This window comes from Cibotium barometz, chromosome 4, assembly GCF_041138505.1.
Source record: "Cibotium barometz isolate CiBa-2024 chromosome 4, ASM4113850v1, whole genome shotgun sequence".
Classification (NCBI taxonomy): domain Eukaryota; kingdom Viridiplantae; phylum Streptophyta; class Polypodiopsida; order Cyatheales; family Cibotiaceae; genus Cibotium; species Cibotium barometz.
This window is the reverse complement of record NC_141049.1, coordinates 25,138,585-25,153,432: the sequence shown is the minus strand read 5'-3', so window position 1 is coordinate 25,153,432 and position 14,848 is coordinate 25,138,585. Positions and strand designations below refer to the sequence as shown.

At 40.9% G+C, this 14,848-nt stretch overlaps 1 protein-coding gene across 3 annotated transcripts in view; it reads left to right on the top strand.

Moving 5' to 3' along the window:
* The window catches only part of LOC147639081 (GTP-binding family protein), an 81,354-nt gene extending 73,098 nt beyond the window's left edge, over nucleotides 1-8,256 (top strand). For all 3 annotated transcript variants that reach the window (XM_086787249.1, XM_086787255.1, XM_086787260.1), the window contains 5 exons: nucleotides 6,548-6,706; nucleotides 6,796-6,862; nucleotides 7,575-7,682; nucleotides 7,776-7,915; nucleotides 8,043-8,256. In XM_086787249.1, the coding sequence (XP_086643375.1) occupies nucleotides 6,548-6,706; nucleotides 6,796-6,862; nucleotides 7,575-7,682; nucleotides 7,776-7,915; nucleotides 8,043-8,136 (568 nt within the window). In that variant the 3' untranslated portion in view covers nucleotides 8,137-8,256. The remainder of the gene's footprint in view (nucleotides 1-6,547; nucleotides 6,707-6,795; nucleotides 6,863-7,574; nucleotides 7,683-7,775; nucleotides 7,916-8,042) is intronic.
* Nucleotides 8,257-14,848: the final 6,592 nt, after the last annotated feature.

Sequence of the window (14,848 nt, the reverse complement as noted above, 5' to 3'; positions counted from 1 at the left end):
AGGACACTATAAGTAGACGGCAAGGGCTGAGAGTCATTCATGTTGAGTAGTATGTGCTCGGAGACAATGGACAGCTAGTAGACAAGAGACTCACCAACATACCGTGAGCACGTGAATTAACATCATCATCTTCACGGAAGTGCCCCACTCTAGGGTTTGCAATTCCATTCATTGTCAATGTGTGAGTAATTGTGTTAATCTCATTTTAAGTCTTCCAATGTTTGTTAGCATGTTACACTTAGGCAGCCTGGGAGAGGGCGGGGCAGGAGTGCATTGAAGCGAGAAGCTTGAATAGGTGCCGAGTGGCCCTGAATAAGAGTCCAGCAGGTCAGGCAGCACCTGGGGGTCGACCAGGCAGACCAGCCCTACTAGCTGAGCAGCCTAACCCCTTCCCTATAAATAGGGGGTTTGGGGGCTTTATTCATCCTCTCAAATACTTTGGAGCGTGACCTTTAGGAGCGCTTAAACAAGACGTGTTTGGAGAGCTAGAATTGGATCTTCAACAGCCAAGGTTTGCTGAGGGATAGCCATCTACCACATATATGGGTTGAGATCTAGCGTGTATCTTTTGTATATTGTAACATGCGGAAGCTGACACACAAGGATTATACTTTGATTAATGGAATTCAGCACCTTGGCAGACCAACAAAAAGAGGACAAAATGATCATTCAATGACGTGTTTTCTTGTGTGTGGCCCCCCAAATCTGGTTGCGTAGGGCTGGCTGCTCCTGTGGGTCCCCAATGGGTCCTGGGCAAGCCTGCAAGGCTGCCCACTGTGCCACACCTTGTTCGCAAGCCATAGCTGGTCCACAATCCCCTTATTGGTATTGCTAGTTACCATGTAAATATGGGTTCACACACATTGTACTCTTGGCTACTGACTCCTAGACCCAGACTGGTGCTCGTACACCTGGCTGCATCCCTAATAATTGCCCGTACATCATATCCAGAGGGTTACAAAGACGTGCAGAACATGCACTGAAATCATGTGGGGGACATGCACAACTGACCATGACCATGTATGGGACTTGTACACCTAGCCATGATGCTCTATAGTGGATCCCTTGTTGACTCGCCCCGGATAAGGGCTCACATGGGACCATGTAACCACCATAGGCTTGCACTTGTTCTGTACAGATATGCCCAGTGTTGGAGAACAAGCCTTATCCAAGTAACAAATGATAAGTGTGCGTGTGTGAACATCCTCTTAAAAGGCTTTGTGTGTATGTGTGTGCGCGAACCCACCCTTAGAGGGGTGCACCTAAATATCTAGATTTATACCTGTACTGACCTAAGCATTGATGGCATGCAGGAGAGGCTTTAAGCCTATAAAAGCATTGTACTTGAGTAAAAAAATACAACACAAGTCACATCATTTGAGTTGTGCAAATTAATCTCTTAATTTGTGCACTCTCTCTCTCTCTCTCTCTCTCTCTCTCTCTCTCTTTGTGCCAATGCCATAGCCATGTTTCAGTACGAGCCACCATAGCTTGTGTGCAGGCAGCTAATCCTAGGCCATAATTCAACGGTCGTTATCAAAGCATTGGCATTCACTATGTTCGCCCCCACATTTTGTGGCTGATTCCTCCACTATACACACGCTGCCTGAGCTGCTCGTCACCGCCACAACTGAATGTGCAGAGCCGTTGCAGCCGCCTCCATGGGTTGTAGAGCCCACACCAAGTTGTAGAAGTCAAGAAGAACTTGACCCAGCCATGCTGCCTCGACTGTGAGCCTCCTCTCCAGTGTGCGCATTGCATTCGACTCGCACACCAACTCTCACAAGCGCAAATTATTCAGCAACACCTTTGCATACACAAGTAGGCATGACGTACTGTCGCTCACTAAGATTTGCAACACCAAAATAACCACAAAGGCTCATCAACAAGCGAGTAACAGTGTCTCCTTCTTGCAAGAGCTTGATAGAGGGGCTCAAAGCACATCTTCAAGAGTTACTTCAGCCAGAAAGCTACCATTACACATGGAAGTAAAATCAATTCGGGGCTTTTTAATTTTCTGTAAAATCTTGCTTAATTAGAGAAATTAACCTTAATTACTCCATCGTTTTTCAAAATTGAGGGTACAAATTAAGCATTGAAGTGTTGCTATAGCATGCTACATCATCATTTTTCAAAATTCCCTTGTTTGGAAACCCTAATTTTTGAAAATCCTAATTAAAAAAAACCCTATTTTCTTAAAAGTCTAATTTTTTAGGGGCATTTGTTTTTTGTAACAGATTAGACATTGGCATTGAAAACTAAGCTGCCTGGATTTATAGTATATTATGGCTTGCTAGTGGAGTGTGGTTGTCCTCTGGTGGGTATTATTCCTCACTGTGATTCAAATATCACGTGAGCAAAAAATGACATGATGCTCGAGATTGAAGGTGCAGCTCAGAAAGCATGGAAAAGCTTAGGGCTAAAAGAGTCTTTGGCCTCTTTGATAATTTCATACACCATCATGTAGATTTCCCTACCTCCAAAGAAGCCTATGAAAAGTTGGACAAGCCTTTTGGGCTTAGGAAAAGAACTCCAAAGTTTCTTTGCAAATAGAGTTCTATGGTCTTTTAATGCATACACATGAGAGCTTTGATGCTCATGTGAATAGGATGAAGTCCTTAATGAACCAGCTTGTAAGTCTAAAGGTACAAGTTGAAGATGATGTGGCCCTGGCAGTACTCGTAAAGTCCATGCTTGAAGAGCTTTACAGGAATCCCATCACTACATTGAGGAACATCCCATATCTTATCTTGGAAGGGGTCATAACCTCCTTCAAGGAAGAAGAAAGGAAGATAAAGAACAAAGCTGAGGGGGACAACTCCTCCTTCACAAAGAAGAACTACAAAGTAAAAAGTGTTCCATCTGTGGAAGAAACAATCATGCAAAGAAGAACTGCAATGCCAAGAAGCCTTGCAAACATTGTGGAAAACCAACCACAATGAGAACAATTGCTTTTACAAGAGACTAATGTTAGTTAGAAAGAAGAAGCCACTTGCAAAGAAGACGCAAACTTTGCAGAGTATGAAGACTCATGGGCTTTTTAAAGGTCTACTACACAGAAAGTGGCTTAACTTCCATTTTACTCTACTTCAAGGGATAGAAGTGAAACTATGTCATAGCCAATTGATATTGTGCTTATTCTTTCTATCTTTAGTGGTGCATTTGTCCTATCAGCTACTTATTTGCTGTACTAATTCTTTCTATTTGCTACTTCCCTTAGTGCTAGGCTTCATTATGGCTGAGTTTGCCTTGCATCTCCGGAGGTTTGACAAAAACTCAGTACGAAGGCCTTTGTGTGAATATATGCTCTTATGTATGTGTGTGTGTGTGTGTGTGTGTGTGGAGTGCGTGTGTGAGAGTATATCTTGAAACAGAGTTCTACACTCACTATTGGACACTGATGACGTTAGTGGAGATGTGGTAGTATCTAGTCCATACTATGCATAATGGAGTTGATAGTTATATAGTCTTGTGGGTTGACTACCATGAGTATATAACATGCACGTTGCCTAATGGTGAATTTGGGTATGTTCTTGGTTTCATCTAGGTATATATATATATATATATATAGATTTATCCAAATGAAGTGTGTACTAGAATAATGCTTGAGGGAAAGTGTTGGAGAACAAGCTTTATCCAAGTAACAAATGATAAGTGTTTGTGAATAGCCTCTAAAAAGGCTTCATATGTATGTGCGTGTGTGAATCCAATATTAGCACCTAAATATCTAGATATTATACGTGTATTGACCTAAGTAGTGATGTTATGTAAGAGAGGCTCTAAGCCTATAAAAGCATTGTACTTGAGTGAAGAAATACAACACAAGTCACATTATTTAAGCTGTGCAAATCCGCCTCTTAATTTGTGCATTGTCTTTCTCTCTCTTCTCTTCTCTCTCTCTCTCTCTCTCTCTCTCTCTCTCTCTCTTGCTCCAGTGCTATAGCCACGTTTCAATACAAGCCACCATAGCTTGTATGCAAGTAGCTAATCCTAGGTCATAATTCAACATCCACGTGGCATCTAAGTGCAGGAAGCACGTGATATATATTCAAAACTTTTTGTTGGACTTTCATCTTTGTACGTAATATGCAGTTAGAGTTAGGTATACTATGTGTGTGCTTGCGTTTAGTCCTTCCACCAAAGGAGAGCTGTGCTTTCCAAACAATGTGGAGCTAAATTTCTTTGATCTGCCAGCCACTGCAAGAGTGATAGGCCCAATTGGTGATTGTCTCACCATCCATCTTCCAGCTGTACTTCAAGAATGAGGGTTAAGAAAGGGACTTTTTATAGCTCAACCAAGTTAGGGTTGGGGGGTTTTTTTTAAATATCAAGGGACACGTGTCAGGTGATTAGCTTTCTGAATAACTCGATTGTGTTACATGAAAAATATGAATTTTTTGGACCTCGAGAAACAAGCATCGATTGGCTCTATGCATAACTTGATTGAAATACATGAAAGAAAAATGGAAAAACAAATTAGGCTTCAAGGGACACGTGTCAACTATTCATTGGGTGTTTACATAACTTGATCGAGTTATGCGGAAAGTACACGCTTTTTTTTTTGATGCATCACTAATGACCTATGCATGCATTTCAACTGAAAGAAGCATCTTGCTCAACTTCGGCTCGTCTTTGAGAGGCGGAGACTCTATCACATCTCGTTATACCCCCTCAAATGTCAATTTTGGGTTCAACTCGGTGTTATTCTTGGACACATTGTTTCCAAGGATGGCATCTCTAGAGATGAAAACAAGTTTTCTTGTGCTCTTAGTGTTGCCATTGCTTGTCAACTACAAGGGTGCAGAGAGTCATACAGCATGTAGGGTATTATAGATATTCATCTTTATGCATACCATATATGCTAGACCTTTGTACAAGGCGCTTTGACAATAAGCAACACACAATCATTTCCTTGCAATAGTTTTCTTGTGAGCTTCCCTTCTTCCCTCTTTTTGCTTGCTTGCATAGTATGGGATTCTTACATGCTTATGGATGTTTGTTTGAATAGTTGTAATTGTAAGTTTCTCCTTTCTATTAGCTTCTTCATTCGCGCCTTTTGTGAGAGAGAACCATCGCGAAAGACACTCCATTGTCACACCGGAATACTCCTTTGCCAATGGGATAAAAGTAGAGCTCTTTCTGCCTAGATGGAGGCATGAAGAGATGGAGGACGTGATGGAAAAGGTAGCGCTCCCACATTGGGAAGTTGCATTTTGTAGCTCCAAGGCAAGACCCAATGACACATGCTTTGGCAAGGCTAAGGTAAGCTCTTGACTTGAACATATTTGGTGCCGTTGCCGGGGACTAGCCTAGGGCTTAGCTATGTTTTTTCATCCATTCAAAGCTATCGGGATTGGGAGGCTTCAGCCTCTTCATCATTTGGGTATGCTCTTGTTTCGACAATTTAGTCAAACAATGGTGTCTAGAAGAGGAGCGCTGACGGGCTTAGGGATTGGAAGACGATGCACAAGAACTGAGGGAGGAAGAGGGATCCTGAGAGGGGGGACACCGCCTATGCGTCCCATGCATATTGAAGCGACTCTCGTGCTCTTCTAGCTCCATGGAAGGTTCAGACAACTCTTTGACCATCAGATGCCCTTGCAAGTCTTGGGCTTGGGTTGGAAATGGTTCTGCCATATGTATGGTAGTAGCAGGCACAAGGAAAGGAAGATCCTAAGCTGAAAGTAGGGTGCAAAATAAAACTTTGCCCCAAATACAATGCCATCTTGACACTAAGACCCTAATCAGGCAACCAAGATGGAAGAATGGCAAGAAAAGAAAAATTTTGAGAAGCCCTAAGCTAAAAAGAGCACAGTGCTGTTGTTCTTTCTTGAAGAGTGTCCACATATCCAGCCAGTTAAGCTTGATGTGCTTGCAGATTCGTATTTGCAATTTGGAACCACCTTCACAAGATCGTGGCTGAAAGCTCTGACATCAAATGTGCACGTGAATCAGTAGAGAGACAACTCTTTAGATTTATGGTGGGTCTTAGAAAGGCAACCTACGTTTCTTTTAATAAGAGCTCTGATCTGTCTCCTCTTGTAACTGTAATCATTAACTGAATGTGGAAACAGTTTCTTAGATAGACTTTTTTAAAAGGTAAATACACTTTTCCAGTGCTTTATGACAAACTGATCCCATGAAAAACAAATAGCTTAGTATTTTCATGGAATCAGTGGGTCATTTAGTCACCTAGTTTATGCAGCCCCATTTGCTATTCATCCCTGAGAAATTCAGTGCTAAATGGTGCATAGCTGTGATTCTTGTAATATTACTCAAACTTTTGGGGACCCTACTTTGTGTCAGTGAGAAAAGGTTTTATCCTTTACTGTACATAATGGATCCCATCACTATATCCTTTAGTACACTTGACCATGTTTTTTAAATAAATTATCTTGGTTTAGCTATTTTGTATGATTGCTGGGGAGCACCTTTTTTGTCTTTGTATGTGATGATTTTGCAGGTTTACATTGGTTGCTGTCTTGGTTCATTAATATTGTTTTAGGAGTATATTGGTTTCTTCATCCCGGAACTTTTCTGTCTACAGGCCAGATAAAAGAGTTTTAAGACTGGTAGAAAGGTTAGGAATGGAAGAGAACCCACATCCAAAGCGAGTTCTGGTATTGAATAAGGTTGACATTGTTGAGAACAAAAAGGATTTGTTGCCACTTGCTCAACAATTTGAGAAGCTTCTTGGCTATGAAAGGTGACACAATTGAATTGAATGCGTTATTTTTTGTATATTCTCTCTCTCCAACATTCCAGCAGGGGGAACTCACTTTTTGATGAATGCAGCATCTTCATGGTGTCAGCTTTGACGGGCTCAGGTGTTAAGGACATTGTAAACTACTTGAATGATCAGGTTTGCTACATGTGCATGCACACACTGTACTTTTACAGGATTTTGGAGGCCACCATGGTTGCCATGCACACACCGTGCTTTTATAGAATTTTGGAGGACACCATGATTGCTTTGGGCAACCTTTAATAGGGTAAAGAGTCCTTATCTAAGGCCTGGTTCACAAGGAGCCAACTTGATGGCACCCTAAAATAGAGTAAAGACGCTTCATTTACTGCTTGGTTCACAAAGGTCTGCTGGTCCTTCCAAAGAATTCTGTTGGCACAAAGAGGTATTTGGCAAAAGAGGTGCGTGCACTTGTGAAGTGTCCCACCACCAAGAGTGTTGAAATGTGTCCAGCCTCAACATGCTTCCGACAGCATGGATATGTGAATTGCACCTGTGTCGATTAGTTGGTCTGCTAGCTTTACAGCTGTGCTACAAGGAGTTGTTAAGATGGCCTATAAATGATTTACCTTATGTCTAGGACACCTGAACAGCTTTCCTGACAATTGCTGCTTTGTTGCCATCCACCTGCCAGCATCAATTTTTTGCATCTGCCTTGGATGCCGGATACCTGTGAACCAGGCCTAAGAATGATCGCTAATTTGGTTATAACAAAACATATGAACAGTAGCTTTTTCTATGTTATTTGTTTTAGTATACCTTGAAGCAGGTGAATGGGCTTATGAAATGTTGACGATCTCGTGTTCTAATTTTATGGTGTGGCTTGCAGGCCGTTTTGAGGGCATGGGAAGAGGAACCAAACCCACTGAATGAGGAGACTATAAAGACACTTTCAATGGAGGTAGTACGCGAGCATTTATTGGACCTTGTACACGAGGTATAGATCATTCAAGGCTCAAGCTAGAGTGGGATCTGTTGTGGCCACATATAACTTGCTCCCAGGTCTAATGGGGGCTACGTTCTTTTGTAGGAAATACCTTATGAATTGGATCAGCAACTTGTTGACTGGCAAGAGCTGGAGGATGGTTCTCTGCAGATTGAGCAACATTTTTACCTGCCCAAGAAGGGCCAATGCAGAATTGTTGTTGGCAAAAGTGGCTCTAAAATAAGGTAAGTTGCTCCTATTACTACAATTGAGCATGGCATGATTGTAGATGTTGCAGTCATTCCACTACTCTGTGCCAACCAACTCGGCGACTAGATGTTTGATTATAGCTGACAAGGATTTTGATTTTAGAGAAATTGGAATCAAGGCATGCGAGGAGCTGAGAAAATTGTTGGGGAGAAAAGTTCACCTTTTTTTAGAAGTGAAACATGGTGGCGGTTTTTGACATGTGCCATGGTATACAATACGATGGTTGTACTTTTCTGCAAACGGATTGAGCTAGTTATAGAGCATTTCTCTTGTAAAATATTCTCAGCTAAAGGTTTGTTGAGAGAGCTTGTTCAAATGATCCTCTCTCTCTCTCTCTCTCTCTCTCTCTCTCACACAACACACACACACACACACACACACACACACAGACACCATCTACAGAGTACGAAACCAAAAGTATTACAATACATGCATGAAGTGGCTATATCATGTGATAAGAGGAAACAACCTAGGTAAAAGGTAACTAAACATTCATGCGTGTGACAATCTTACAATGCTTCCATGTAATGAGGAGGAAAACAGCTCAGACTATTAAAGAGCAAGAAAGAAGAAAGATGTTATTAACGTCCACGAAAATCTGTAAGGCTCTATGAGACTGCAAAGATGTTACATAAGTAAGTTGGATGCATGAAAAAAGAACAACTGCCCAAAGAAAAATACAGGGCCAACGTACTATGCGGGCCTTGAAGTATATTGCAATAGAGTGGCCAGCAAAAGAGCCTCATGTGTCCATACTCATAACATGTCATCCTCCTTATGGAGCCTCAACGTCAACTACTTGTGGGAGGTGCCTCTCCTTGTCATTGAAGAGCAAGTCCTAAATGTGGAGTTGTTGGGTAGAGGATCTAGGTTTTTGGTATCAGCGGGGAAGTTTGGCTCTTTGGAGGACATGCTATAAGTATGTGACGATGTGGAACATTGCATCAATGATGAGAGGAGTTGTGGCATTGATGGCTTACTCTTAATCATGCACTACAACATCATAATCTGCACTCTTTCCACTCTCCTCCAGTCTTCGCTCTGAAGTCTAGTTCCCAGAAAGATGCTTTGCATATCATTGTTGGGCGAACCAAAGTATCAAAATAGTCAACATTTGGTATTATGTTCCTAAAAATAAACCTCAAAAACACTCTTAACGATCCAAAGTGGCATATATCCTCATGTCAATCGTGTTGCGTGGCAGTGGGATGCATGCTAAATAATGGGCCAATAAAAGGAATCCCAGATATACATATGATATGACCAACTCAATCTCGTCTCCTTTGTATGTGAAGGAATGTCTAGCTGCAACTTGGTAGACAGTGTTGAAAAGCATAATATTGGTCTCCCCAAGATTTTCTCCGAGGTCCTTATCACAAAAGGCTTGCAATGCATCGAGGTGGTGTTGCATTCCCTCGACCGAGTTTGAGATAAGGCCTAGAGCATGTGCATATAAGAGGATATCTATCATCATCTATGCTGGCATGTGAGCTTGTACCACCCAATTGATCAATGAAACCCAAGGTCCCATCAATGTATATTCCAAAAAGTGTCGAGGAGAGTGGATGTCCTTGTTTGACATCAATAGTGCTAGTAGTCTCTTTGAAAAGGTTCCCTGGTTCTTAAACGTTGTTGTTTATGTAATCATAGAGTGCCATGACACCCCAAATCATTTTAGGTGTCAAGTGGAGCTCCTACAATTGCCCAAGAAGTTGTGACCCAACAAGGGAATAAAAAAGCCTTGTAGAAATCCACAAAGCAACAATAGCCCATGTCCCCTAGCTTCCTCAATCATAGCCTTGAGAGTAAAGATATGATCCAATGTGGAATATGTCCTCCTAAAGTGTGCCTATTGTGGTGTGCGTTGTCTCTACCTCTATTAGAGTACCAATCTTTGCCTCTAGTATTGCCTCATGATCTTGGCCAAGGTATGGCCAATCATGATAGTTCAGGATTATTGAGGTCCATAGGGTCTCTTGCTTTATGGATGGGAACAAGGGGGTTTGTGGCCCGAAAGGGGGGAATGCCTTCATAGAGAGAGAGAGAGAGAGAGATTATATAACATAGTTGTCAACATGAAACATGAAAACAAAAAATAAAACACTTGCAAAAGGAAATCGGGCTTGTGTATTGCAATGTGCAGGTGCACATTGTACATGTGTACACTATATTACCATCTATAAAAAAGAAGACACCTTAAAATCTTGAATGCACATGTCATCCTATGTTATCCAATGTGTTCACTGCATATGTAACTATATTTTGTCCATCCTTTTGTGAAAATGCTCTCTCTCTCTCTCTCTCTCTCTCTCTCTCTCTCTCACACACACACACACACACACACACACACACACACACACACACATGGATTCGGGCAAATAATGTTGGATATCAACGCTCCACTCTTGTATTGTATTATTGAGGGATCGGCTAACTCATGTTTGTATGGTCCCTATAATCAAGATTAGCCATGGTTGAGTGGGTCAGGTGCTTGGTATCCTTGTATTTACATGGTGTAATAATGGTCAGCGATGATCATAAGAAGTGGGCCATGTACATATTAGCTTATATGCTTGTAAAGTTTGGGCATGTAAAGAAGGGCCAAGTATATAAGACAATTATTGAGCGTAATCCATTTACCAATCATGTAACTAATACATCCTTGGAGAGCTCATGCAAGCTTTAATGGAACCTTGATTGTGTTGAAGGAACCTTTCTTTTATCTTGTTCCCATTCAAGCCCTTATGAGATCCCTTCTCTTGCATTGGTATCAAAGCACAAGCTGTGATCCTCCTCGATTAAATTTCTCAAAAAAAATTTAAATAGATATGCCTATTTTGTGCAATTTTTCTTGCTGTTTTTGTCCTCCAAACCCTAGGGCTTTTAAGAGTATCTTGATCTTGTGAGCTTTGAGAGTGTTGTGAGCTTTGGTTAGGGTTTCTTAGGCATAATACTAATCATTTTTAGAAAGCAAAGAAGGGGAAAAAATGTAGTAGTAGTAGTAGTAGTCAACGACGCGAATTTGGGCGGCAACCTGCGTTTTTTGTGGTAATGTTTACGGGCATGGAGAAGGGCATGATTGGTGGTTGAATTACCCTTGGATAAGTTGTATGAAGGTATTTAGGGTTTCTTGCACATATATTGAAGCCTTTTGCAAACACTAGCCTTGGAAGACATTAGTAAACATTTACAAGCATTTGGAGCATTTGCAGCAACGAGACCTTGCCAAGATTTACCTTCTTCTTGCTTATTCCCAAAAGTTCTTACATAAATCATAGCTATGGAGCTTGAATACAAGCATTAAGAAGTTTTTTTTTTTGGGCAAAAATCATGAAGGGAGCTTCTATTTGCATATGAGGCATTCTTGAAGCCATTTTGGACATCTCCATGCTTTTCTTGAAGCCTTTGGAATAATTTCTCACTTCTTGAAGCAGCTATGAGCCTTGGCGGACAAAGGGACATCTTTGTTTTTATGTAAGCCTTGGTGGACAAAGGGATCATATGGAATGTATTCAAAGGTGCTCCACACAAGAGGCACATGAGATGTTTTGGTGAAGAGGCAAAGATTGGAGCTCATTGAAGGATTGGTGATGCAATGGTCATTGGAATGCTATATCATGAGTCCACGCTAAGCGGAATGTGAGAAAACTTTTAAGTGACCTCAATGTCACTATTGCAAGCCTCTATCAATTGCATTTCAAATTCTTAGAATCCATCTTGTTGTACGACAAGAGGAGGAAAAAGGGGCCAAGGGAGAGAGTTTTCATGAATTCCACTACCTCAAAACTATTAGTCCCTGAAGTGGGAGGATTATGCACCGCATGCAATGGACTGGTATACATTGGACAAACACATGGAAATGGAATCAAAGGATCACATGTATGTCTAATGGTTTCCAATGGATCTATGTATGGCTAAGGGTTGTTACCAATGGAATGATGTACATGAGGCTATGCTTATGAAATGCATGTGTGGACAAACGGATCATATGGAATGTATTCAAAGGTGCTTTGTCAAGTGCTTTTGATGTTCTATGATGTTGGAAACACATGCATTTGAGCAATTGGCAACAAAATGCGGCTAGTTTGGGAAAATCTAAGAAGTTGATTCAATCTCAATTAACCGGATTGAACCTAATTTGGTAGCATATTTGGGAAGCTATGTTGAAGGCTTGCTAACAAGTCGTCAACCACCCGATTCCGATTCCCATACAACAGGTTAAATAATTCTCAAATTGGAGTTCCAGTGGTGAAGGAGTCTGTTTGACATGTCCCGGTTCGACAAGCGGAAGTCCCTTTTATTCGGGACTTCGAAACAGCTCGAACCACCAATGCCCTGTGCAAGTGCACAAGGTCGGATGGACCTGGAAGGCAAGATGGGGTTGGCCTTTCGGGACAGCTGATTTTGTGTCGTTAGCACAGAAAAAAATAGAGAGCTTTATTTGTTGATGATCTTTGAATCTTTGTGAAGCTTATCTCAAGAGCTTTACGAAGAGATATTGGGCACTACAATCAAAGGTCATTTGATTGGTGAAATTGCATATTTTCCATGCCGAAAGGTACAAGAAAGACCCCTCTTTTACCATCACTTAGGAAAGAAGCAATGGCAAATGTGGATGATGCACACACATCATTGGATAATACTGTAGGGGACAATGACATATTGAAGGCTCAAAGTGAGGCAATACATGTGGTACAAGCTCAAGTGAATGATATGGATGTTAATGAGGGTGTTACACAAATGTTCCCACACTCAATTGTGAGCAATGAGATGCGATATGTTGCAATGATGTTTAGGTCAATGATGGACAAATTTTTAACTCTCAAAAGAATATGATGAGAGCTTCCAACTCAATCAATAGAGAGATGCTTTGAGAGATGAAAGGTGAAATGAATTCTCTTGACTTGGGGAAAATATTGAGAGGAAAACTCATGTGGAAGAGAGGAAGAAATCACACATTGGTGGGTCTCCAAAACAACCAAATGACAATTTGAACTCAACCAATACTACCATGATGCTTATAGATGATGATGAAGATGACTATGAAATTGAAAATGCTCATGACATTGTGAATAAGGAGAATCAATCTCCTCAATCTTTATCGAGAGATTTTGGAAGAGACAATGTCATGACTATGATGATGAAGATGACTATGAAATTGAAAATGCTCATGACATTGTGAATAAGGAGAATCAATCTCCTCAATCTTTATCGAGAGATTTTGGAAGAGACAAACAAGCAGTATATGATTACATGCATGTAAATGGGAGGTTTGATAGACCTTTATCTTTATCTAGAGAAGCAATATTTATCTAGAGATCTTTATCTTTATCTAGAGATTTGGATCTTTATCTAGAGATTTTGGGAGAGGAAAATAAGTGGTATTTGATGACATGCATGTAAATGTGAGGGAGGTTTGATAGATCTACACCAAAAGGGCATGTTGAAAGTGGTGTTTACAAAGTTCAAGGGAGAGAATACCAACACCAACAACGAGGAGCTTGAATTCTGGGCAAATAAACTTGACTTTGAGCTCAATTCTAGATGTGAGCGTGTTAAGGTGCATTTTGCTATTCTACAATTGGAAGGGTATGCACACAAATGGTGGTGGTGGAATGTATATGAAGATGGCATTTTGCTATTCTACAATTGGAAGGGTATGCACACAAATGTGAGGCGGTGGAATGTATATGAAGATGGCTTTGTTATCACCACTTGGTCAGAATTCGGGAATAAAATAAGATGCATTTGTTTCCAAATTGCATGGTGCTCACAAGATTAGTGAGTGGGATGACTTGACACAAACAAGAAATGTAAGAGATTTCAATCACAAATTCCTCAAATTGTCAAAGGATTAAGTGTGATTTCAAGACTATCAAGTACATCAAAGGCCTTGTGTGAAGGACATAAGGGTTGATGTTGATTCTCAAAGGCCACCACTCTTTACGAAGATATAAGATGATGGTGGAGATATACAAAGAAAAATGTGCCTTAAAGGGTGGCTATACAAGAGCTTCTAGCGGATTGAAGTTGCCCCATCTTCTTATGTGGTACCCACAAGCAATTCCTAGGTGACCCTACCGTCTATGGAAAGGATGCTCCTTTGAATGTGACAATGCCTAGGTTCTCTACCATCTATGAAAAGGATGGTAACATAAATTTCAGATTTGGTAGAAGCGGTGCTTCAAAGGCTTCAAGTTGGGATGGAAATGTCTCTAATGGCGGAAGTAAGACAAAGTATGTCAAAGAGGACCGTCTTAATGAACTCAGGAGAAACAGGTTGTGTTCAAATGCAGTGAGAAGTGGCATAAAGACCATGCAAGGCTATAAATGCTCCTCTCAATGTCATACTTCATCAAAATCATGGATATAATGTGAATGTGCAAAGTGATTATATTAGTATTAATCTTACATTAATCTAGTAATTGAGCTAATCTAAGGTGGGTGACGCCTAAGTATAAACATGATGATTAATTGCTAAACTAATTAAATAAGAGACTTAAACACAATTAGGTTACAAGATCGAGACTTTTACTCATATAGAGGCTTAAGAGCTTGATACTTTTGAAATGCCCCCTTTTTACATGGGTGGCTGTATTCCTTGTGCTTAATGTAACCACATTTCTCAACACCCCCCCTTGGTGCCATTTTGTTAGGGTTCTGCAAGGTGGTCAGATGTGAGGTTTACAAATACTTCACCCCCACTTAATGTAGGTGGTAGGTGAATTGAGATTTGGATTTGGACATGGAACATCTCCCCCCCTTGGGTGCTTGATTAGCTACTCTCAAGTGGTCAGGAATGTTTTACATTTGCATCACTTCCCCTAGGTACTCTCTGGCTATTCTTAGGGTGTAAAGAGTTCTTACAAACAGATAGATTTTCCTACTTATTTAGTGGCTTACAACAT